This window comes from Macaca fascicularis, chromosome 20 (assembly GCF_037993035.2).
Source record: "Macaca fascicularis isolate 582-1 chromosome 20, T2T-MFA8v1.1".
Lineage (NCBI taxonomy): Eukaryota > Metazoa > Chordata > Mammalia > Primates > Cercopithecidae > Macaca > Macaca fascicularis.
The window spans coordinates 20,704,065-20,730,126 of record NC_088394.1 but is presented as its reverse complement, the minus strand read 5'-3'; the positions used below and the strand labels follow the sequence as shown (position 1 = coordinate 20,730,126).

Genomic DNA, 26,062 nt, shown 5'->3' with positions numbered 1-26,062 from the left:
ACCAGAATTGACTACACCGCTCGAACAAAACAAGTTAAAATTCAACCCTAAGCCCCTATGGATTTTCATTTGTTGGAGGCGCGCGCTTTCCAGCTCTGCGCGCCGACCACAGGCAGCGGGGTGGGCCTCCCGGTGTCTGGAGCAGCGGCAGGCGCAGAAGCCGCGAACAGGAGGACGAAGGGCCGGCCGGGGCTCCCAAGAACTCACTGCTCAAGCCTCTCCGCCGCCTCCGCCGCTGCGGGGCGCGCATCACCCGGGTGGGGCTCCTCCTCCCAACGCCCTCCCCAGCGGCCCGCCGCGCAGCCGCCCGCCAGCAGGTCTGTGGCCTGATCCTGCGCGGACCTGCCAGAGGCACACCAGGAGGCGGGGAGCTGAGGGCGCGCGGGGCAGAGCTGGGTGGCAGCGTGGGAAGCCGGGGGCGCGCCGAAGAGCCGAGAGCGCCACCTCAGTCCCCTGCCCACCGCCCCACCCCGCGCATGCTCCCAAGAGCCCCAGACCACCTTTCTCTGACTTCCCAAATATTTAATCCCTTGCTTCTCCTGGCCCACCGCTCAGTTCCCCAACTCTAGGACGACAGAGGTTAGGGATAAGGGGAATGAGACACCGGCCTTGGCTGCAGCATTCAAGGTGAAGCCAACTCAATAGTCAAAATAAAGACTTTCATACAATATTTTTAATTTTTTAAATAAAATGTAAATATAAAATTTCAGAAGGAGCTATGTTGGCTTCTACAGCGAAAGGAAAAATCAGTAATCCTGAGCCGCCTTTGTTTAAGATTTTTATACTCTGTTTATTGTGGATGTTTTGGCATTGATTTTTATTTTAAATATTGCATTTAGATGTTTTAGTTTAATATTTACCATGACTGCTGAGTGAATCCTATAAATTTTGTGCCATAGGTGAGTACCTCAGTTATTGTACTTGCCTCACTATGGTACAGCTCTACCCTGCTGTCGTCTTCACTGTGGTAGTGGCAGAAGTCTAGGGGGATGCAAGTAACCCCCTCCTTCACAGGGTCTGTTAGGGGTTAGCAGGAAATTTCCAGAGGTTCAGGCACACGAGCTTACAAGCCCCTCAGGCTTGTCCCAGGACAAGGTCTCAGGGAAGGGCAGGGAAGATATTTACACCAGCTTTCCCAATACTGACCCCTGCATTACTAGAAAGTTTATTATTATTCTTTCTGTTGTCATGATTATAATAGCAATTTCATTATTTTAACAGTAATAAGACACCTCAATAATACCTAATATTTAATATGCTACTTATTAATAATACTTATTATTGGAGGCTTGGGACAGTTAGTTCTCTGTGCCTCTGGTCTCAACAGAACTGATGCAACCAAGACTGGTTTTCTCAGTGCTGCTTTACTGAGGTTGTGAACCAAAGCTTTGTAAGGAAGATGGTTTGAGACGATTGGCAGAGTTGTCCTGTTTCTACAGGATTCACTGGAGTGAATTCCTATTATTGAGGTTTCTTATTTTGTCATTGTTAAAATAATGAAATTACTATTATAATCATGAGTTAACAGAAAGAAGATTAATAAACTTTCTAGTAATGCAGGAGTCAGAAATAAGATTTCTATTTAATCAGGGCTAAATTCCTGCATTTACTATGGAAACAAATACATATCTGGCTTTCTTATTTCATATCTCTTTTAGTTGATGAGTGTTTGGTTTTGCTTTTTTCTCCTTGTTAACTTAAAAAAAAAACCACACAATTTATAAATTTAGACAGGAAGAGACTTTCTTATACGAGGTTACAGCCTGCAAGGTGGGATCGTATGCTGGGAAGCATGCTGTATTATTCCGTTTTCATGCTGTCTGTAAAGACATACCTGAGTCTGGGCAATTTACAGAAGAAAGAGCTTTATTGGATTTATGGTTCCACATGGCTGGGGAGGCCTCACAATCATGGTGGAAGGCAAGGAGGAACAAGTCACATCTTACATGGATGGCAACAGCAAAGAGAGAGCTTGTGCAGGGCAACTCCCATTTTTAAAACCATCAGATCTCATAAGACTCATTCACTATCATCAGAACAGCACGGGAAAGACCCACCTCCATGATTCAATCATCTCCCACTGGGTCCCTCCCATAAGACATGGGAATTATGGGAGCTACAAGAAGAGATTTGGGTGTGGACATAGAGTCAAACCATATCACATGCCTTGGCTAAGATCAGAGACAGGCACTTTGAAGGAGGAGGGATGGTGTAGGAGCTTTATGCTGAACAGGTTGGCTAAATATACATATTCAACAGGTGAGAGAAGAAGCTATGAATATTCATGAAAGTGGTCCTGATGCATGTGTATTTAACAAACATGCATGTTACATACAACTCATGTTCATTCTGGGGTGGATGCAACATTTAAATATATTGCAATTCAGCCTGATACGTCAAAAGGTCTTTTCAGGACATGAAGGCATGCAAGTGTGCAACCTCTGTAAGTCAGCCAGAACCATCCTATGGTCGGTAGTCTTATCAGGAGAAAGGTACTGAAATCAGTCTCTTGTCCAATCAAGCTGTAGTTATGGCTGGTGGAACAAGGAATCAGTTTGTCAATATCTGTGATCTGGATGAGTTGTAATTGTCTTAATATTGCCTATCTTCAGCCAGGCACAGTGGCTCACGCCTGTAATCCCAGCACTTTGGTAGGCCAAGGCAGGCGGATCATCTCTGGTCAGGAGTTCGAGACCAGCCTGGCCAACGTGGCAAAACCTCGTCTCTACTGAAAGTACAAAAATTAGCCGGGGGTGGTGGTATGCACCTGTAATCCCAGCTCCTTGGGAGGCTGAGGCAGGAGAATCGCTTGAACCCGGGAGGTGGAGGTTCCAGTGAGCCACTGCACTCCAGTCTGGGTGACAGAGAGGGACTCTGTCTCAAAAAATATATATATATATATATTTGTATATAGATACATATACGTGAGTGTGTGTGTATATATATATATTTGTATATAGATACATATACGTGAGTGTGTGTGTGTATATATATATAGAGAGAGAGAGAGAGAATGAGAGAACCACTATCACCCAGACTGGAGTGCAGCGGCACAATCTCGGCTCACTGCAACTTCCACCTCCCTGGTTCAAGCAATTCTCCTGCCTCAGCCGCCCAAGTAGCTGGGATTACAGGCACAGGCTACCACGCCTGGCTAATTTTTGTATTTTTTGTAGAGATGGGGTTTCATCATGTGGGCCAGGCTGGTCTCAAACTCCTGGCCTCAAGTGATCTGCCTGCCTCGGCCTCCCAAAGTGCTGGGATTACAGGTGTGAGCCACTGCACCCAGCCATGTTCCCTATCTTCTTTGAGCAGGGCTGGGGAAAAGAAAAACAAAAATATTGCTTATCTTCAAGCCAGTGCTTGTTTGGCTGCTGGAGAAAACAAACTTTGTAGCAGTTAGCACATAGTCTTTTTCTTTAAAGTGTAAGGGTGCATGACTTAACCTTTGCCTGGCATGGCCTTAGATCCTGTTTATAATATGGTATCGTATTATCACAAAGAGTCTGTTCTATCAGTCTTGTGATCTCTGTATTAACATTAAGGCTGCTCAATTGTGTCTAAATTCCAAAAGGGAGAGGATTTAATGAAGCGTGTCTGACTTGCCATCCCATCATGGCTGGAAACTAAGTCTTTAAGGTTTTGCTGGGGTCCCCTTGGCCCAGAGGGGGTTCATTCAGTGGGTGGGGGTCATAGGATTTTGTTTTTAGTTTACATTCAAGAAACAAAGGGCCAAATAAAGTCTTACTGTGTCACACAAGCTGGAGTGCAGTGGCGCAATCTCGGCTCACTGCAATCTCTGTCTCCCGGGTTCCAGCGATTCTCCTGCCTCAGCCTCCTGGCTAACTGGGATTACAGGCACCCGCCACCACACCTGGCTAATTTTTGTATTTTTAGTAGAGACAGGATTTCACCATGTTGGCCAGACTGGTCTCGAACTCCTGACCTCAGGTAATCCGCCCACCTGGGCCTCCCAAAGTGCTAGAATTACAGGTGTGAGCTATCATGCCAGGGCTATATCTCTGTGCTTTCTAAACCCAATAAGTGTTATGTAATAATGATGCTAATAACACACATAATGGGCCAGAAACATTTCTATAAGCCCAGCGGCTCTGGGCATAAATTTCTAGGGATGGTGAACTGAAGAAACAAAATTGTGCATTGAAACCAGCTTTTCCCAACCACCAGTGTCTCTCTCTCTCTCTCTCTCTCTAATGTAAGTGTTCACTTATTATGTGGCTACTCTGTGCCAAGCACTGTTGCTAAACACATTATGTACAATTTCTCATTTCATTGGTACTTTGACACTTACTCATCCACTGTCTTTTATCATGATGTGACCATTTCCTACAAAATGTTCTGTGTAGCTTCCAACCAAAATACCACAAAGCACAACTTAAGCAGTCCTGCCTCTTGACCTGTCTCCCAGGCTCTGCTCTCGCTCATCTGTTCCATCCTATGCGTTGGCAGACGATCCATCTTTCTAAATGCTTATTCTCTTGAAGCATGTGATTTCTTTCCTAGGAATCACCATTCTTAGCTACCTGACTCCAAGCATTGTTCTCAGTTTTATCTCCTGATCCTCCTAGACCTCAGCAACTTATTCCAGCCTAACACGTCTGGCAACTCACTGTTCCCAGAGCTTTTCAACTTGCCTTCCACCCCAGGGCTTTATTTGGCCCGTAATGCCCTCTTCCTCTCTTTCTGCCAAAGTAGCTTAATGATTAGGAATATAATTCTGAAGTCCAACCAAGGGGCAAAGCCAACTCCTCTGCTGACTTGGTGGATGATATTGAACTAAATTTCTTCCCTTCTCAGAGCCTCCAATGGACAGTAAAACTAATAACAACACCCCCCTACCTTAGAGGTATGTATAAGATACATAAAGTGCATGGTGCAGTATCTGGTACATAGTAAAGATCAATAACCTGATGTTACCATTGTTGTCGTCACTATTATTATTTCAGACCTTCGTTTCGCCCTCACTCTTTCATGAAGCCCTTATCTAACCACTCCAGGTCAAAATAATCTCTCTTTTCTTTGAATTAACTTACTTTTCCTATTACTGATTTGATGGCTTGGATTTATTGCCTTAAGCTTTACATCATTTGTTTCGAATTTTATTTCCCCATCTCAGGTAAAAACTCCTTGAAGAAAAGATCCTGCAATTTGGCTTTTCGTGAGATGGAAACGATTACACCCTGCTCTGCAAACTTCCCCCTTTAAAGGTGAAGGTTTGTTAGGTTGGTTAGCCCGTGAGAAAATTGTGCATTCTTAGCAATCAAAGACCAGACATCTGGGGGTACAGGTGGGTGGAAGACTAGGATAAGAGACTCCAGATGGGGACAGAATTAAAAGGGAAAAAAAAATTTAAATAAGCCTCCGTCTCCTTTTATCTCCTAGCAGTAGGCAGTAAATTAAGAAATAAAGGAGCCCCATTACCGTTTTCCCTGTCCATTCTTTCCCAGGCACGGTGACCTAGACAGCAGCAAAAAGCGAGTTAATGGGCAGGGGTTAGGTAGGATGCAAAAGTCAAGGAATGTGGCTACAGCTGATTATAAGAACTGAGAAAGTGGACTGAAAAATATTGACTCCCAGCACGCCACCTCGATGCCCATCTTGGGGAATCCGTCGCTGGAAGGGACCCATCTCGCCCACCCTTAGGGGTCGAGGTGGGTGAAGGGGGAGGAGAGAGCTGGCGGGGCGGGGTGGGGTTGCTCCGCCCCCGGAGGCTGGGCTGTGACCAGCAGGCGGCTCCGCAGCGCAGCGGGCGCGCTCATATAGGGCACAGCCGAGGGTACGTGGATCGCGGTGCGGAGACTGAGGTTAGAAGGCAGGTGGCGAGATGAACCGCGTACCAGCGTTCCTGAGCGCGGCCGAGGTGGAGGAACACCTCCGCAGCTCCAGCCTCCTCATCCCGCCTCTAGAGACGGCCCTGGCCAACTTCTCCAGCGGTCCCGAAGGAGGGGTCATGCAGCCCGTGCGCACCGTGGTGCCGGTGACCAAGCACAGGGGGTGAGTGAGGAGGATCGGGGCCAGGGGCAGGATAAACTGGAAAGGGGGAAGAGGAGGAGCAGGAAGAGGAGCGGTGGAAGAACGGAAGAGACGGCTTGACTAATTGTTGCCAACAGCTGCCACTTTTAATAGGCGCTACCCGGTGTGCTAAGTGGGAGCTTTACGGGTGTTACCTTGTTTATTTCAGCGCACTCTCCACCTGGGGAGATATTGATGCCACCGTTTTATTGATGGAAAACTGAGACTCAGAGAGGTTAAGTGACTTACCTAGGCTTACACAGCTACTAAGTGGCAGAGCTGGAATGGTTTTCTGATCCAGAGTCAGACTTCTGAACATATTATGCATAGTGTCTAAGGGAAGGGCAGAGGAGGGATGCGGGGGCTGGGAGAGGGCCAGTGGGGCCGTGACGAAGGAAAGAGAAAGGAGGGTATATGGGTACTTTCTAAGAGACCCCAGCATTGATGGAAACAGGCTGAAGCTGCTCCCTCTCTCCTTGTAGCTACCTGGGGGTCATGCCCGCCTACAGTGCTGCAGAGGATGCCCTGACCACCAAGTTGGTCACCTTCTACGAGGACCGCGGCATCACCTCGGTCGTCCCCTCCCACCAGGCTACTGTGCTACTCTTTGAGCCCAGCAATGGCACCCTGCTGGCGGTGAGCAACTTCCTGTCCCGGGGTGGAATGGGGCCCCTGGGCCCAGATTTAAGTTCAAAAGTGAGTTCTCCACAAGCAGGGGGAGTCTTGATTGTGACTACATGTGCCCCTCTGCAAGTGACTGGATACCAGCAACAGTGAAGGTTATCTGTGTTCATGTATCTATTTCTAGGACTGCCTGAAGATGCATAACACAGCACCAGCGCCCACTGCTGCCTCAAGCATGTGACAGTGTGGAAATAATAATCTTGTCATTCTTGCATATGTCCTTGTCCTATACTCAGTTACCCCAAATATACAGCTTGAACGAACCCATTAGCCAAGGGAAGATTTACTTACTGAATCCTTGTCGACATGGAAAAGAAGGGGTGTTCTGTAATCCCTGGAAGCCTTTTCAGAGGGGTATACGGTGTGACCTGCTTTAATATCTAATCATAGTATCAAAAGGTAGCAGTAGCTCTCGTTTATGGAGTACTTTTTAAAGTGTCAGGCACTGTTCTAAACATTTCACATTTGTTAATCCTCTTAATACTTAAAACCATTCTATGAGATGGGTAATATGATTACTTCCACTTTATAGATGAGGAAACTGAGTCAGAACAACCATGTTCAACTTACTGAGGTCTATGTAACCAACAATTAGCATGGCTGGACTTCAGAGCTGCTCAGTCGAAGTCAACGGTCCATAGGTCCAGACTCTCCTAAGACCACTGCCATTTTAACTGCCACATATTGGGCACTTATGTGCCAAGAAGGAGACACTGATCACATTCAATTCTGAGAAATTCCTCTATGGGTATTTTTATTAACTCTCCTTCCCTTCAAGTTCTGTTGAGGTCCTCGAGGCTCAGGTAAGTATAGTCACTTTGCTTGAGGTCACACAGCTGGTTAGTGAAAGACTCAAGAATCAATCCTAGGTCTGATAGTTAACTCTTGTGGTCTGTGCACTCCAAGCTGGGGCTTACAACCTCCTTCCTTTTCCCCTGAATTTCTGGATCGCCAAAGAATCTGGCTGTTCAACACTCCTTTGAGAATATCTAGCTCTTCCCAACTCATCCAATGGAGATGGCATTCATATACCTGCCAACAGCAGTTCCCCGGGGGGTAGAACCCGGGGCTTTGAAACTAGATGACAGCTGAATCTGTTCAGTAACTTGGTGATTCACTTCCTCATCTGTAAAATGAGGTTGATGATGCCTTTTTTTTTGATGGTCAGCTGAGATGAATAACTTATAAACAGAGAAGGGTGCAGAGGGTGGCTGTTACTAGCAAGGCATAATTTTCAACCTTCGCTGTGTATCAGAATCACCTGGGCTGTGTGGGTCTGACTCCTAGAAGAAATACAGACTGGGTTAATCTAAGGGTGGTATCTGAGCATCTTCACGAAGCTTTCCACACGTGCATCAGGAACAGAGAACCACTAAGAGTTTCACGACCCTTATCCAAATGTCAAATGGCAATCTTCTCTCTCAAGTTCCTTCTTAATTTGGTGTTTTGAGAATCCTAAGGCAAGAAAAGAAAATGGGCAGTTCTTGAGGGCTCAGCATGTGCTAGATGTTTCCAGATAAGCCAGTGCATTTAATCCTCACAATAACCCTCTGAATGGCTGGCATTATCTTTGTTTTTACAGGTGAGGAAACCAGTGCTTAAAGATTAAAGTGTTTGTTCAAAGTTGCATATCTCTTAAGTGGAGGAATCGGATCCAGGGCTGACACGAAACCCATGCTGTTTGTAGGATGCTATAAAACTTCCTAGGCTAATATTTTAGAACTGTTTCTTCTAATTTAAGTAGTGGACAGGGGTGCCCCTTGCTCACTGTCTCTCCTTTCCTCCAAGGTCATGGATGGAAATGTCATAACTGCAAAGAGAACAGCTGCGGTTTCTGCCATTGCCACCAAGGTAAGATGAATGGCTGGCTGTACTATGAAGGTGAGCTCTTGGGTGGGGTCTGGTATCTCAATCTTGAGAGACTAAAGGAGAAGTGGGGAACTTATTTTGGTTTCCTGTTGGACATAGCTGGAACTCCAGATGTCAGATATATCAGGTGAGCACAGTAATTCATGAAATTATTAGCTACCATTTAATGTGCATGACCAGATTCCAAGTACCATACGTGCATAATTCTCAATCTTCCCATCAGTCTTGAAGAATAGAAATGAGAAATTCTCTCCACCTTCCAGGTCAAGGAATATGGCTCAGAGAGGTTCTGTGAATTGCCCAGGATCACACAGCTCACAAGTGCTAGAGTAAGAATTTAATACCTGACCTCTCTGGCTTCCAGGACTGGCTTCTTGTCCCTGTACCACATTGCCCCTGGTAAGACAGTATGATTGTCCCATAGACCAAAGCTAGTACTACACAAGAGGCAGAGTGAACTGAACAGAGCCAAGCCAGATCCGTGTATTCATTCGACAAGTATTGAGTGAGTTCCTATCCTGTGTCAGGCGCTGTTCTAAATGTTAGGGAAATGGCAGTGAGCAAAACAGAGGGGCACGCATAGGGGAGGTAGACAACCAATAAAAAGGGATACACAGGCCGGGTTCAGTGGCTCATGCCTGTAATCCCAACACTTTGGGAGGCTGAGGCAGGAGTATCACTTGAGGTCAGGAGTTGGAGACCAGCCTGGTCAACATGGTGAAACCTCATCTCTCATGAAAACACAAAAATTATCTGGTCTTGGTGGTGGGTGCTTGTAATCCCAGCTACCCGGGAGGCTGAGGCAGGAGAATCGTTTGAACTCAGGAGATGGAGGTTGCAGCGAACCGAGATTGAGCCACTGCACTTTAGCCTGGGCAACAGAGTGAGTCTCTGTCTTAAAAAACAAAACAAAACAAACAACAAAAAAAACCCTTTTGAGTTTAATAATGTGTTAAATAGTAATAAATAATATGTAATTAAATAATTAGCACATATTAATAAATTATTAATAGTGTGCTTAGAATTTGCTAAAAAATAAAACCAACAACAACCTAAAAAGTCACATAACATGTTAGAAAGATGAAGATAAAGCAGAAGTGAGAGTATGGGAGAAGGTGTCACATTTTACATTATCCAAGAAAGACTTCGCTGAGAAGGTGACATTTGAGTCAAAGCTGAAAGCAGTGAGTTAGTGAACCATGTGGAAACGCGGAGGGGTGCTCCGGGCAGACGGAATGGTAAGCAATGGGGGTGATGATGCTCCCGAGCAATGTCAAGTCATCCTATAAGAAAAACAGCATTTTTAGAAGTTAGAGTTAAGAGGATCAGGCTTAGAAAACAGGGTGTTTGTGGGAACGATTGGAATCTGGAGTCTTTCACATTAAATGTGGAAGTACAAGGTCTTGGGACACTGGTTTTCCTAAGTTATTATAAAGGGAACATGGTAACCCAGGGAAAGGTGTAGCAGCAAAGACCAGGTGTTCGGGTTGTATCTCAAAGTTTTCTAGGTACCTGCTGGAGGGGTGGGGGAAAGAATGGGAGGATTAATCTGGTAATTGTATACGAAGGGAGTAGACCAACAGCACCCACCTCAATGAACTGGTTTTTAGTTATATCCAGACCTGACTCAAGTAATCAAGGACTCCTTGCTGTGTTTGCTGGTTGGGAACAGAATGAATCTCGTATTACTGCCTGTCATTTATAAAGAGCTTTAGTCTTTTTCAGAATCATTTCCAACCCCTTGTCTGGACTATGAGTTTCTGCGAGGAAGGCAGGGAAAGTATTAATGGCTTCATTTTATGCAGCGAAGAATAGAAACTTGGGTTTCCTGAAGTCATACAACCAGATGCCTGTGGGTTCTTTTGAGGCCACATGGTCTTGGCCCAGATGAGAAGTCTCCAACATAAGCAAGCTATGCAGCAGCATTAGCTAGGGAAGTTTTAAAAATTCCCATGCCTACTGAATCAAAACACAGAGAGTAAGGATCAACCAGGTCTGGAAACCACACTTTTGGTAGACCCAGCCTGCAATAACACTGCTTTGTTGCATTAATAAAAATCTGTGCTCCCAGAAGAATCAGGAAGCCTCAGGTTGACACTTCAAAGTTTAGACACTTCAAAGTTTAGGCTGAAACTTCACAGCTTTATTTCCAGGGGCTCAGATGAACACTTTCAATAAGGAACAAAGGGTCTATTTTACTTGTTGCCTTGAATCTTGTCCACCATTTCTCTTTTATTTAGGGCTTTTGTGGGGGAGAATAAGTATAGGGAGCTCTAGGGTCTGATGAACATAATACATTTTTTGTGCTTGGGTCTCACATAAGCTTCATTGAAGACTGATATGTTTTCTCAAGGTGACAGTATGTATCAGGGTTTAGCACTGACATGCATTTATTCAACAAATATTTGAGTGTCCACCAAGTGCAAGGTTCTATGCTCAGCATGGAGTAAGCAAAACCAGATACAATACCTGCCCTCATGTAGTACAGGGTCCAGTGGGGGAGACAAGATATAGTCCAAAGATCACACCAACAGGCTGGGTGCAGTGGCTCACGCCTGTAATCCCAGCATTCTGGGAGACTGAGACAGGCAGATTACCTGAGGTCAGGAGTTCAAAACCAGCCTGGCCAACATGGCAAAACCCCATCTTTACTAAATAGACAAAAAAAAAAAAGAAAAAAAAATTAGCTGGGCATGGGGGCGGGTGCCTGTAATCCCAGCTACTGGGGAGGCTGAAGCAAGGGAGTCGCTTGAATCCTGGAGGCGGAGGTTGCAGTGAGCCGAGATCACACCACTGCACTCTAGCCTGGACGACAGAGTAAGACTCAGTCTCAAAACAAACAAACAAACAAAATTATGCCAATAAATATGAAACTACAACACTGACAAGTGCTATGAGAGTGTAAAGCAGTTATGTCTTGATCTAGTCTGTGGCTGTGCCTCTGTAAGGGATATTTGAGCTAGGATTGAAGGATAATAGGAGTTACTTGTGAGGGGCAGAGGGGACAAAGAAGCCTGGCATCCTATGGCAAGGAATTAATTCATGCAAAGGCCCTGTGGTTGGAGGAAGTACATGAGCTTGGGAAGCTGCAAGGAAGCCAGTATGGCTGGAAGACAGGAAGTACAGGGGAACATGGCATGATGGTATGAGAGAGGACTATACAGATGGGAGGGCCAGACCATGCAAGGCCTTGGAAAATGCAAATGAAACAGACTTTCAGACTCTTTAAATGAGAAACCTAGCAGATTCATATACATGTACTTAACCTACATGCTTATGAGAAAAGATTGAAGTGCCACTAATGCTATTTAATAAATCTTATAAACGTATCATTAAAAGTCGACTGGGTGCAGTGGCTTACACCTGTAATCCCAACACTTTGGGAGGCCGAGGCAGGTGGATCACTTGAGGTCAGGAGTTCGAGACCAGCCTGGCCAACATGGCGAAACCCCATCTCTACAAAAAAAAAAAAAAAAAAAAAAAATTAGCCAGGCGTGGTAGCGCATGCCTGTAATCCCAGCTACTCAGGAGGCTGAGGCACGAGAATCACTTGAACCCAGGAAGCAGAGGTTGCAGTGAGCTGAGATCACACCACTGCATTCCAGCCTGGGCAACAAAGCGAGACTGTCTCAAAAAAAGAAAATTTTAAAAAAATATCAATTATCACACTATTACCAGGGCAACAAATTATCAAGTAAGACAACCAATCAGAATTACACATTTAGTTTAGGAAATTGAAGGTTATTTTTATGGGATACTGTAACAATTTCTGAAGCTCAGCTGTACTTGCAAGAATAGATTCATATTAACTGAGAACAGAAGAAAATGGTAACAATTAAGGGAAAAAAATCATCTAATTATCCTTATCAGACAGAAACATAAGATTTCTAGTCTTGTGGATATTATCATTTTGAAAGCTTTTCAAATCAGAGACGTCGAACTATATTTTATGGCACAGAATGGTATCACTCCTTCGGTAGCTGCAGGAGATAAAATTAATTCCTAATATTTCAGAGATGACATTTTGCTAGTAATTAGTAGTTAAGAAGATTTTTCACTTTTTACATATTACACTCCAGAATTCCAGTGAGTAGCACTGTATGAAAGAACAGATCCCAGGGAACTCAAAGTTTACTAAATGAAATAGAGAAAAGGCAGAAGAGGGTTTTATTTAATATATACAATGTCGAGGGCCAAGTGATATCTTTCCTCTATGCCAGTGGTTCTCCACTGAGCATGAGTTTGTCACCTGCTCCAGACACATTTAGGAGAGTGCAGACATTTTTAGTTACCACAACTTGAAGGGGTGGAAAATGCTACTAACATCTAATGGATAGAAACCAGAGATACTGTTGCACATCCTATAATACCCAGGATGGCGCCCCTCCCCAACAAAGAATTGTCCGGTACATGTTAGTAGTACCAAGGTTGAGAAGCCCAGTGCTACCTCTTGTAGGTCATAGTAGGTGTGTACCAATTCTGTGCAAATAAGACTACCTCTGTCCTCATGGGGCTTAAAGGCCTGTAGAAGAAAATCTACAAACAAATAAGGCTATGGCCTCGTGCATTCTATCAAGGAGGCCACAAAGGCCTCATTGGAGAGGTGGCACTGGACATGAGCTGATCACAGAACCCTGCTCTCAAACACAGACACCCTCAGGAGGTGCCACAGATGCTAATTCTACATTCGTCTTTAGAGGAAGACAGAGGCTGTGAAAGCATCAACAGAGTGGGCTCGGCGAATATAGCTAGAACCCTGGGAAGGAAGAGCTCACAGCATCCAGGCAGCTCTTAGAAGCAGCTCAGAGCTCTGAGAAGTGGGTATGGCTGAGCATGCACCTGAGACACAATGGCATAGAAGAAAGGACATGGGCTTTGGGGTATGGAAGATGTGACTTTAGAGCCCCACTGTGCTCTTTAATAGCTGTAAAACCTGGCTGGGCACGGTGGCTCACGCCTGTAATCCCAGCACTTTGGGAGGCCGAGATGGGCAGATCACCTGAGGTCAGAAGTTTGAGACCAGCCTGGTCAACATGGTGAAGCCCCATCTCTATCAAAAATACAAAAATTAGCCGGTCATGGTGGTGCACACCTGTAATCCCAGCTCCTGGGAGGCTGAGGCAGGAGAATCACTGGAACCCAGGAGGCAGAGGTTGTAATGAGCCGAGATCGTGCCACTGCACTCCAGCCTAGGTGACAGAGCGAGATTCCGTCTCAAAATAAACAAATAAATAATAAATAAATAAATAAATTTATAAAATAGTTGTAAGACCCAGAGCAAGTTCACCTTTCTGGACCTCAGTCTCTTCATCTGTAAGAAGAAGATAATAGGAGTCCCCAACTCATAGGGCCAATGTCTAGACTAAATGAGATCATGGGGGTAAAGCATTGGCATACATTAGCTGTTCAGTGAAGCCTTCTTCCTTCTCTTCCCACTCGACACAGGGGAAACTAAGACACAAAAGGGAATTCTCTTGATTGCCTGCAAGCTCTTGAGGGAGGCAGAAGAGAGGGCAGAAGTCACTCGATACTCAAACCGTCTTAGTTTTGTACCTATCTGCTAGGGTCTCCCTTGACCTTTGCCACTTCATTTCTCTCACACAGTTTCTGAAACCCCCCAGCAGTGAAGTGCTGTGCATCCTTGGAGCTGGGGTCCAGGCCTACAGCCACTATGAGATCTTCACAGAGCAGTTCTCCTTTAAGGAGGTGAGTCCCGGGGCGGGGGTGGGAGAGAAGAGGGAAGAGGGTGGTCCTTGAGCTGTCTGTACTCCTTCACTGCACCACAGGTTATTCTGAAATAATTAAGCTGTGAGCCCCACCTAGACCATTGTTGTATCTTCATGACTTCCCAGAAGGGGATGGATGATAAGAGTCGGGGAAAGATCTGGTTACCTGTTTCCAGTCCTCAGTTCACAGGGCATTTGTCTGAGGATACAGCAAGCTTACTCGGTTAAAGGATTGTTTTATATCTCTTGTATACATTCAGTTGTCCTTTTAGCCCCTGTCTATTATGTTTTTCTTAGGAGAATCCAGAGTTTTTAAGTATTCAAGGTTATGGATCAAGAAACTGGGTGGGAAGAGACCTGGAGACCAGTAAGCCACAGCCTGTCTCTTTTGCGGTCTCCATACTGGTCCACCTTCCCTTCTCTGCGGCTCATGCTTCCCCCGGGAATGTTTGATGCTATTTTATTTTATGTGTGTGTATGAAAGGGATGGAGCAGATTTAAAGTATGATTTAATGATGAAAATAAAACCACTGCCTTGGGAAATATAGACTTAAAATTAGATGAGTGCAAAAGTAATTGCAGTTTTTTGTTGTTGTTGTTGTTTGTTTGGTTTTTTTTTTGAGATGGAATCTTGCTCCGTCGCCCAGGCTAGAGTGCAGTGGCATCATCTCGGCTCACTGCAACCTCCACCTCCCGGGTTAAAGTGATTCTTGGGCCTCAGCCTCCCCAGTAGCTTGGATTATAGGTGCCCACCACCACACCTGGCTAATTTTTGTATTTTTTAGTAGAGACGGGGTTTCACCATGTTGGCCAGGCTGGTCTCAAACTCCTGACCTCAGGTGATCCACCTGCCTTGTCCTCCCAGAGTTCTGGGATTACAGGCATGAGCCACTGTGCCCGGTTGCCATTACTTTTAATACAAGGAAGAAAACAAAAGAAAAATGCCCTTTTATCTGTTTTCAAAGGCAGTTAATGTTCTCTGATCTTTCCTCTTCAGCTTTTTATAACATAGTGTTAGTAATGTTAGATACGCACCATTTTATATCCTCTCTTACTGAATGTTCTAACATCACTTTTCAGGTTATCTAATTTTTGCATAAAATTTGCATAGTCTTCTATAAAGAAGGGTGAAGAAGTTAACCATGCACTTCTGGCTGGGCAAAATGTTCTGTTTTTCACCTTGCTTGGTGAACATGCTTAGACATAAAGTTTGTTTCTGTATGTATTATATTCCCTTATAAGAAATTCTGTAGGCCTTATTTTCAGTTGACAGGTGACAAGCCCTTGACCCAAACATTGGAACCTGTCAAGCAAGTCGGCAAGTCCCCAGCTCCTGGCGAGGCCACTGTCCCACCCCCTAACCCCAGCAGCTTTCAGGATTCCAGCTGTAGCTACCATTCTTGGCCTTTTCATTGGCTGTGCCATTTACCTTCAAACTCTTCTGATCTTGAATTTCCTAAGTATCCTTCACCAATCAAGTCATTCCATGAAAAACATTGTCAAAAATAATCCTTTGTATGAATCTCGCACCCATTACAACTCCTTTACGGGGTCTCAGACATAAAGTGTGAGTTCCACACAGACTTTGCCAGTTATCACTTCCATTTTACAGATGTGGAAACTAAGGCTGAATGACATGAAGCAATTTCAGGAAGTAGCAGAGATTGGTTCCAAGCCTACCTGGCTCCAGAACTTGCTCTGCTAATTATTATGCTATTAATATATAATAGCTATTTAGCTATTGAGGCTGTGCATCTTGGCCTAGAAGTGAAATACTTCTACCCTTTTTAAACGGGGAAAGTGGTAGAGAATGCTCATTTTCAAATACCTGGCCAGATGTCTAAGTTAATGCTGTACCCCTGATCAAATGTCCATTCTCCATGGGGAATGATTTAGGAGTGATTTAGATAACCATCAGCCCCTATCTCAGAGTGGTTCAACTTTCCCTTTGCATCCCTGGGCTTAGTGTAACATAAGCAGCAAAAAAATGGCACTAGTGTCGTTCTTCTTACTCCCAATGAAGGTGAGGATATGGAACCGCACCAAAGAAAATGCAGAGAAGTTTGCAGACACAGTGCAAGGAGAGGTACAGGTCTGTTCTTCGGTCCAGGAGGCTGTGGCAGGTGCAGATGTGATCATCACAGTCACCCTGGCAACAGAGCCCATTTTGTTTGGTGAATGGGTGAAGCCAGGGGCTCACATCAATGGTAAGTAGAGTGGCTCCATAAGGCATGATGGGTGGTGGCCAGGCTACTCTCTAGACTGGACCAGTCGGCTACATCTGTAGAGCTAGTTTATTCATGCAGAATGCCCAAGCTATTTAAGGGCCTTGAAAATGTGTGAGATTGAAAAAAACAATATTTGGCCAGGTGCAGTGGCTCATGCCTGTAATCCCAGCACTTTGGGAGACTGAGGCAGCTGGATTGCTTGAGGCCAGGAGTTTGAGACCAGCCTGGTCAACATGGCAAAACCCCATCTCTACTAAAAATACAAAGTTAGCGAGGCCTGGTGGCTTGCACCTCTAGTCCTAGCTACTCATGAGGCTGAGGCACAAGAATGACATGAGGCCGGGCGCGGTGGCTCAAGCCTGTAATCCCAGCACTTTGGGAGGCCGAGATGGGCGGGTCACAAGGTCAGGAGATCGAGACCATCCTGGCTAACCCGGTGAAACCCCGTCTCTACTAAAAAATACAAAAAACTAGCCGGGCGAGGTGGCGGGCGCCTGTAGTCCCAGCTACTCCGGAGGCTGAGGCAGGAGAATGGCGTGAACCCGGGAGGCGGAGCTTGCAGTGAGCTGAGATCCGGCCACTGCACTCCAGCCTGGGCGACAGAGCGAGACTCCGTCTCAAAAAAAAAAAAAAAAAAAAAAAAAAAAAAAAAAAAGAATGACATGAACCCAGGAGGCAGAGGTTGCAGTGAACCAAGATTGTGCCACTGTACTTTAGCCTGGGCAACAGAGTGAGACTCTATCTTAAAAAACAAACAATATTTGCTCTAAAAAATGTAAAAGGGAAATTACAAATCTGAAACTAATGAATATTTAATGTTCTATAAAATGTAAATTTTTTTTTCTTTTTTTGAGACAGGGTCTCACTCTGTCACTCAGGCTGAAATGCAGTGGCGAGATCTCAGCTCACTGCAACCTCTGTCTCCTGGGTTCAAGCGATTATCCCACCTCATCCTCCCGAGTAGCTGGGACTACAGGCATGTGCCACCATGCCCAGCTAAATTTTTGTAAGTTTTGGTAGAGACGAGGTTTCACCATGTTGGCCAGGCTGGTCTCGAACTCCTGACCTCAAGCAATCTACCCACTTCAGCCTCCCAAAGTGCTGGGATTGATTACACGTATGAGCCACTACGCCTGGCCATAACATGTAAAATTATGGTAAATGGTAATTCACAGCTCAATTCTGAAATGTGATGGAGTTTAAATCACAAAGGCTAAATGAGTCATTTGTTCTTAACACTAAGAATTATAAAACTTTAAATTTCTTTTGTTCTGTAATTTTTTATGTGACATGTATATGCTTTTTAATATGTGTGACAGGACAAGGGGCAGGAGAGGGGATTCTAGACATGAGGGTGCCTGGGGCCTCTGTAGACCTTCAGATGTCTCTGGGTATTATAGCAAGGGCTGGTCTATATCTAATACTATTGCAGGTGCTGTCCCAAATTCTTTGTATAATTCTTTGCATATTAAATGACATTATTCTATTTATATTAAATGACATTATTCTATGTATAATGTCATTAAATACTTATAACCAACTTATAAGGCAGGAACTACTATAATAAACTCCATCTTACAGGGGGATAAACCAAGGCATGGAGAAATTATATAACTTTTCCAAAGTCACACTTTTTTTTTTTTTTTTTGAGATGGAGTCTCACTCTGTCACCCAGGCTGGAGTGCACTGGCATGATCTTGGCTCACCACAACCTCTGCCTCCCATGCAAAGGGACTCCTCCTGTCTCAGCCTCCCAAGTAGTTGAGATTACAGACATGCGCCACCACGCCCAGCTACTTTTTTTGTGTTTTTAGTAGAGATGGGGTTTCACCATGTTGTCCAGGCTGGTCTCGAACTCCTGATCTCAAATGATCTGCCCGCCTCAGCCTCCTAAAGTGCTGGGATTACAGGTGTGAGCCACTGCGCCCAGCCCAAAATCAGAGGTTCTTGATGGCAGAGCTGGGATTTGAACTGAGGCACTCTATCCTCAGAGTCCAAGCTTTAAATAATACTCATTATTGCCTTCCAACAGGAAGACTGAATTCTGGTGAGCAGAGCAGGCAAATTCTAGAGGATTTAAAGATGGTCTCGGTGCCCTGTGTTTTAGTGACAAGCACATGGTGTGAACTCAGACGCTAAGAGCTTTGCACACGTGGGCAGATGAGCAGGCAAGAGCCAAGTAAAATGATGACGTATTCAATCATACATTCTGACTGAATCTCTGCCGTGTGCCAGGCACTCTTCTAGATGCTGGGGATGCCACAATAACCAGACAGTCAAGGTCGCTGGTTTCCTGGTGGTTAATTTCAGTGAGGAGAGATAGACAACAAATGAACACATAGAGGAATTAGATAGTTCTGGCTGAAGACGAGACCAGGAAGAACAAGGCCCTGGGTGATAGAGGCTGGTAGTGGGAGTGGAAGGTAGAAGCAGAGAGAGGTGTTTTCAATTGGGTTATCTGAGCAGCTCTCTAAGCTGTGGGTTTTGAGCTGTGAGCTGAATGAAGAGGAAGAACCAGCCATGCCAACAGCTGATCAGATCAGCTGAAGCCGTCCCCAAGAGAGAACAGCAGATACAAAGGCCTTGAGTGTGGAAGCGAACATGGCACGTTTGAGGAAGGGATCAGAGTAATTTGAAAGTCTCAGATTTCCACCAGCATGGGACTCGTGGTCAGATTGGGTCCAGGGAATGGGTAAGAGGTGAGTCAGGGCTGAGTTTATAGACAATAAGACCATTTCTGGAAGGACTTGGGAAATCAAAGGGAAACCAGTTCATGGTGAAATGGGTTTCCAAAGCTGCATCTTCAGGAAGACAGACTTGATTTTTTTTTTCCCCCAGCTTAAAACAACACATTATTATCATCTCACAGTTCCTGTGGTTCAGGAGACCGGGCGTAGGTAGCTGGATCCTCTGCGCAAAGTCTCACGAAAAAAGAAATTGGGTGACACCCAGGCTGCAATCTCATCTCATGCTCAGGGGTCCTCTTGCAGGTTCCCATGGTGTGGCAGGATTCAGTTGCTTACATTGGAGGATGGGGGAGCCCCTTTCCTTGGGGCCATTCTCAGCTCCCAGAGAAGACCCAAATTCCCTGTCATATGGACTCTCCATCCTCACATCCATCCACAGAGAATCTCCCTTATGTTGGATCCCTCTCTCACTTGGAATCATTCTCCAGGAAGGGCTGACTTGATTTTGAGTCAAGGCATCTCTTCTGCTTTCCTGGCCCAGGGACAAGATTGGTTTATGTGTTCACAGAGGCAACACATACATTTAAGAAAAATGTGTCACAAGCGCAGACAACAGGGAAACACCAACAGATTCTACTTAGTTTACAGCTCGGCGGAGTGACAGGCCCAGTTCCAACCTCCCCCACGCCTCCTTCCTCCTGCCCCGACACCCTGTCAGCCTGTCTTCGACCCTCACTCATTTAGCCTCATCATAGCCAAGCCAGAGCCTTGTCTGAGTCAGGCCTCTCTCTCTTCACTGCCTGGCCTACCTCCCTCCGCCTGAGTGACCTCACACAACCCTTTGAGAACTTGCCCCGCTCATAAGCCGTGGTTGTGCGGGGGAAAGGGTCCAGTGAGAAGGAGTGGCCTGAGAAAGGGGGATTTTGTTCCCACCAGCTTATGATTTATTTACAAGCTTCCTTAGCTAGTGCTTTTGTTCTATAGAACTCTCTGCACAAACAACCTTCAAGATGGACATTTTTACACAACTGTCTTTGGAAATTAGAATGAAGGAGAACAGAACGGGAGGGAACAAAGGGAGAAAACTGGGCGGCAGTGGAAGAAGGCATATAAATGCTGTCTTATATTTGTATAAGGCTTTATAGCAGTTTTCAAAGACTAGCCGGCCAGGGGCCGGATCCAGTCAGCAGATGTGTTTGGTTTGGACCATAGAGTGATCTAAAACTCAAGGAGTGACATATGCAAATAGATTTCCTGTTTCTCTTTTACGAAAACAACTGGGGCGTATCTGGTAACAGTGGATCTACATTCACACATGGTAATGATTAGCTGGAGCTGAACAATGGCTGTCCCCTTCGGAAGGGCCCGCTGGCTTCTCTGCCCCTCAGTCTCCACCACATCTATTCCGGTCCCTCTGACCTGCTTTGCTCATTTTCATTACCTCCCTGGCCTTGCAGGCATTTGGTGGCAGCCTCTGCATTCTCCTGTGTCCCAGTGCCCTAGGGGGCGCCACACCTTGGATTCATCATTCTGGTCCTGGACTCCATCCACAGAGGATGCGGAGAGTTCAGGCCAGGATAAAGTCAGTTTTCTTTCTGCCGAGACTTCTCCATGACCCTGACACTGGGCCTTTTTTTTTTTTTTTTTTTTTTTTGTCATGAGTTAAGAGAGAATCCGGGGTGAGGAGAGGGAAAGGGGCACAGTGGTACATGCCTGTGGTCCCAACAGTTTGGGAGGCTGAGGGCGGGAGGATCACTTGCGCTCAGGAGTCTGAGGCTGTGGTGAGTTTTTGTTTGTTTATTTTTTGAGATGGAGTCTCGTTCTGTCGCCTGGTTTGGAGCGCAGTGACACAATCTTGGCTTGCTGCAATCTCCGACTCCCAGGTTCAAGAGATTCTCCTGCCTCAGCCTCCCAGCTAGCTGGGATTACAGGCGTGTGCTACCATGCCCCGCTAATTTTTGTATTTTAGTAGAGACAGGGTTTCACCATATTGGCCAGGCTGGTCTTGAACTCCTGACCTCAAGTGATCCACCCACCTCAGCCTTCCAAAGTAGGATTACAGGCGTGAGCCACTGCGCCCAGCCTGTGGTGAGTTCTGATTGCACCACTACACTCCAGCCTGGACAACAGAGTGAGACCCTCTCTCCAAAAAGAAAAAAAAATAGATATTAAAAGAACTGGTTGGGGGTGAGGAATGGGAATGATGGAGATCAAGAGGAAAGTAGGGTGTGAATAAGCTCCGAGTGATGTCTCTGGTTTGGGATTTTTGTGAGGAAGTTGTTGCTCCCGTTAAGCAGAAGAGGTGTGAAGGCCCAGGGGCTCTCTCAGACCTAGATTCACCCATCAGATCCTTTACCTTGGCAAACACCTTCACTTCTTTGAGCCTCCATTTGTGCATCTGTTAAGTGAGAACCAGACTTTGAAATGTACTTGTGAGAACTATAAATAGTATGTGCAAAACATCCCACAGATAGTAGACACCCTGTAAATGAATGCTGTGTCGTCTCAAAATCTTTTGGCAATGACGTGGGATATGGAATAGAAAGGCAAAATGGTAGGTAGTATTTTTTTTTTTTCTTTGAGATGCAGCCTCACGCTGTTGCCCAGGCTGGAGTGCAGTGGCATGATCTTGGCTCACTGTAACCTCTGCCTCCCAGGTTCAAGCGATTCTCGTGCCTCAGCCTCCAGAGTAGCTAAGACTACAGGCGTGAGCCACCACACCTGGGTAATTTTTTGTATTTTTAGTAGAGACGGAGTTTTGCCATGTTTGCCAGGCTAGTCTCAAACTCCTGGACTCAAGTGATCTGCCTGCCTCAGCCTCCCAAAGTGCTGGGATTACAGGTGTGAGCCATCACACCTGGCCTATTTCTTAATAAGGTATTTGGTCTTACTGATTGGCAGAGGCATGGCCTGGGGGATGAGGGGGTATTTTGAATCTGAGTGTGCTCACGGGTCCTTTGTTCACCTGTCTCCTATGCTTTGGCTTTCTTAGTAGCCTTTGGCACTAATCCTGGGCTTAGGGTCTGTTTTGCTGTCTCTTAGCTGTCGGAGCCAGCCGACCTGACTGGAGAGAACTGGATGATGAGCTCATGAAGGAAGCTGTGCTGTACGTGGATTCCCAGGAGGCTGCCCTGAAGGAGTCTGGAGATGTCCTGTTGTCAGGGGTGAGGCTCTTCTGACCCGGGTCAGGGCTGCCACCTGGCTGGCCTCACCTGAATCCCAGGGTTTCATTAACTTCCCTTCCAGTTAGGGCTGCTCAAGACCTCAGCCACCCCATCTCCTTGTAGGGGAGGGAGCTCCTAAACAGTTTGCAACCCTCTTTAATTCCATTGCAGAAAAATGTGGGCATTATGGGTGGTGACATGTGTGTTCCTGGAAGGAGAAGCTCAATGGATTTTATTTTTTTGCTGGGCTGTCCTATAAAGCAGTGGGATTGGAAGCTTCTTGCAGCCTGGAAACCTTCCCAATGTGGCCAACACGATAAGATTGTGTTGCCCACCTTCTGGCCTCATTTTACTGTTATAATCAGCTTCAAAACAAGAAGGGAGCTGCTGGCATGCATGTTCAGATAAAAGCATGTCTATTTCCTCACTGACACAATGATCTTGGCACGACAGCTCCCTGGACACCAACTTGAATCTCTGTGTTTATGGTATCACAAAAGCAAATGCCACCCCAAAAGGATTTCGGGGACCAGCCTCTTCCCTAATATCATTCAGTGTACAAAGAATAATTTTTTTTTTTGAGCCAAATTTCTCTCTTATCCAGCTCAGGAATTCCCTGGGCTGGCTTTAAAAGTCAACCGTGAGCAGACTTTAGCTTCATGCCTGGGTCAGCGTATGTTTGTTTCCTAGGCCGAGATCTTTGCTGAGCTGGGAGAAGTGATTAAGGGAGTGAAGCCAGCCCACTGTGAGAAGACCACAGTGTTCAAGTCTTTGGGTAAGATCCACTGCTCCCTGGGCACAAATCCAACTAGAGCACAAGGCAGGTTCACCCATTGGTGGGAAGAGGAATGACCACCAGACTCTACAGCTGAATCATTGTGCTCCATCATTCAAGTCAATTATTTACATGGCTTAGCCTAGTGATGAAGCCCATGAACTCTGGAACTCAGCAGTCCTGGGTCGGAGTCCCTTCCCTGCCACTCAAAGGCATGTGTCCTTAGGCAAGTGATCTGACCTCTCTAGGCCACAGTTTCCTCACCACCTGTCACCAGTGAGGATTAGGTGGGATGTGCATATAAAATGAATCAGTTAGGTGCAGATCTTAATGAAACTCAGAAGGTACCCTTCAGAGATGGAGGGGGCAGGGGACAAAGATGTTAAAGGACAGGATCCTTAAGGGAAATGGCAGAGACCCAACCTGAAAGAGAGTCAGATGGAAAGTATAGCCTGAGCCCTGTTCATTCCCTCCTTCCCTACTCTCCCACTTGCTGCTTCGAGGCGGGCTTCCACGGGGAGCCCCCTACCACCTGAGTTGTATGGGGTACCTTATAGAAGCCCAACAAAGGGTAGGGTCCCAGTGGCCAGTCTGTCCCTTGCCCCAGGTCCTCTTCCACCCTATGAGACTGAAGGAAACAGAAGTACATGGGAACAGGCTGAGCTCTGTGGCTTACGCCTGTAATCCCAGCACTTTGGGAGGCCGAGGTGGGCAGATCACTTGAGCTAAGGAGTTTGAGACCAGCCCGGCCAGCATGATGAAACTCTGTCTCTACTAAAAATACAAAAATTAGCCAGGCGTGGTGGTGTACATCTGCAATCCCAGCTACTTGGGAGGTTGAGGCAGGAGAATCACTTGAACCCGGGAGGTGGAGCTTGCAGTGAGCCAAGATCACGCCACTGCACTCTAGCTTGGGCGACAGAGCGAGACTCTGTCTCAGAAAAAAAAAAAAAAAAAAAAAGAGTGTCCTCTGTCCCCCTCTCATGACCTTCCATACTTCATGATCAAGCAGCAAAAGAGTTAATGCCTGGCAGAGCATCAAGAGTGCTCTGGCCACCCAGAGCCCATGCCATTGGTTACGTATGCATGCCTTGCAGGTTGGCAAATGTCTTTAAAATCTCTCATGCACTGGAAGACAAAGGCAATAAAACTTTATCTGGAGCCTGGTTCAAAGACATCACATGGATCCAGTTTTGTCTGAAAGCTTCAGAGGTCATGGCAGATCAGAGGTCAGCCAGCCCCCACTTCAGGAGCCAAAATGCTGCAGAAACTTGTTCTGTTCTTTCTGGCAATTTTTGCTTTCTTACTTTTGGGGATTAGTTTATTGGCACATCATTTCACCTAACGGATGCATATCAAGCACCTAATTATGTATCTGCGCTGGGTGCAGAGGTTGAGGTGTCTACCAAAACTACAAGACAAAGGGGAGCTGCCAAAGGATGCAGCGTTCGAACTGGACCAAGGGTCAGCAAACTGCAGCCTGTGGGCCAGACCCGCCCGGCTTCCTGCTTTTGTGTGGCCTATGAGCTTGAAATCATTTTTAGATTTTCAAATGATCGGGGGGAGAAAATATTTCATGATGTATGAAAATGATACAGAATTCAAGCTTCAGTTCCATACATAATTTCACTGATACACAGTCAGGCTCTTTTGTCTACCTGTTGGCTGTACTTTCTACTCTAAAGGCAGAGTTGAATAATTGTAGTAGAGACCCTGTGGCCCACAAAGCCTAAAAGATTTACTGTCTGATCCTTTTAGAAAGTTTGCTCAGGCTGGGCCCAGTGGCTCATGCCTGTAAGCTCAGCACTTTGGGAGGCCGAGGCGGGTGGATCTCCTGACTCCTGAGGTCAGGAGTTCAAAACTAGCCCGGCCAACATGGTGAAAGCCCAACTCTAGTAAATATACAAAAATATATATCTATTTAGCCAGACCTGGTGGCATGTGCCTATAATCCCAGCTACTCAGAAGGCTGAGGCAGGAGAATCGCTCGAACCTGGGAGGTGGAGGTTGTAGGGAGCCAAGATCACGCCACTGCACTCCAGCCTGGGCGACAGCGAGACTCTGTCTCAAAAAAATAAGTTTGCTCAGCCCTGAGCTAGATTTAGAAGGACACACAATTTTTTGGTGAGTGTTTCTTAGTGTCATATTCTCTGCCCCTTTGTAGACCATCTAAGCCTGAACTCACCTCTGAGTATCAGTCCCTGTTATTCCAATGGGCACTGGCAACATGGACACGTATCAGGAAACTGCCAGTCATGGGGCCTGGGTTGTTTCAGGAAAAGTTGTTCTGACCAAAGGTGAACCAAATTTCTGTCTATTCTAGGAATGGCAGTGGAAGACACAGTTGCAGCCAAACTGATCTATGATTCCTGGTCATCTGGTAAATAGAACAAAGGAACTTGGTGTTGAGATGGATGCTCGAGGAATGTTGCTGCTAGTTCTCATAATTTCTAGAGTAAATGAGGAAGTCCAGTCCCCAGTGAACTCTCCTTTTGTGCTTATTGCGTTTTACCTTAAGTGCTGAGATCCTCATTTATGTTTGTAGTTGGAAAGCAAAACTAGCCATTTCTTCTGCTATACCAAGTTATAATAGCATTCATTTCCCTTTATATTTCCCTGAAATAAAGCACTACCCAATTCTGCAGTGTTTGCTTTGGTAACTTCTATTCCTATCACAAGGAAACTGAGAGGGATCAGATGCTTCTATTCACTCCCTGGGGGAGCTCCACTGGCTATAATGAAATTTCTTTTATATTTATTATTGTTTTGAGACAGAGTCTCTCTCTGTCGCCCAGGCTGGAGTGCAGTGGCGTGATGTTGACTCACTGCAACCTCCACCTCCCAAGTTCAAACGATTCTCCTGCCTCAGCCTCAGCCTCCCAAGTAGCTGGGACTA

General features: G+C 45.9%; 1 protein-coding gene across 1 annotated transcript; it reads left to right on the top strand.

The window, feature by feature from the left end:
• The first annotated feature begins 5,803 nt into the window (after nt 1–5,803).
• On the top strand, nt 5,804–25,810 carry CRYM (crystallin mu). The gene is made up of 8 exons (XM_045383136.2): nt 5,804–6,015; nt 6,516–6,669; nt 8,506–8,568; nt 14,191–14,292; nt 16,336–16,519; nt 22,270–22,391; nt 23,082–23,166; nt 25,490–25,810. The coding sequence occupies exons 1-8, from the start codon at nt 5,846–5,848 to the stop codon at nt 25,552–25,554; spliced, it is 945 nt and encodes a 314-aa protein (XP_045239071.1). The 5' UTR covers nt 5,804–5,845; the 3' UTR covers nt 25,555–25,810.
• Nucleotides 25,811–26,062: the final 252 nt, after the last annotated feature.

What these genes read in the sequence shown, in the direction of transcription:
- CRYM (XM_045383136.2), top strand. Translation starts at nt 5,846, where the DNA reads ATGAACCGCGTACCAGCGTTCCTGAGCGCGGCCGAGGTGGAGGAACAC. An exon ending in CCGGTGACCAAGCACAGGGG is followed by an intron (nt 6,016 to 6,515) that starts GTGAGTGAGGAG and finishes CTCTCCTTGTAG; the next exon opens with CTACCTGGGGGTCATGCCCG. An exon ending in AGCAGTTCTCCTTTAAGGAG is followed by an intron (nt 14,293 to 16,335) that starts GTGAGTCCCGGG and finishes CTCCCAATGAAG; the next exon opens with GTGAGGATATGGAACCGCAC.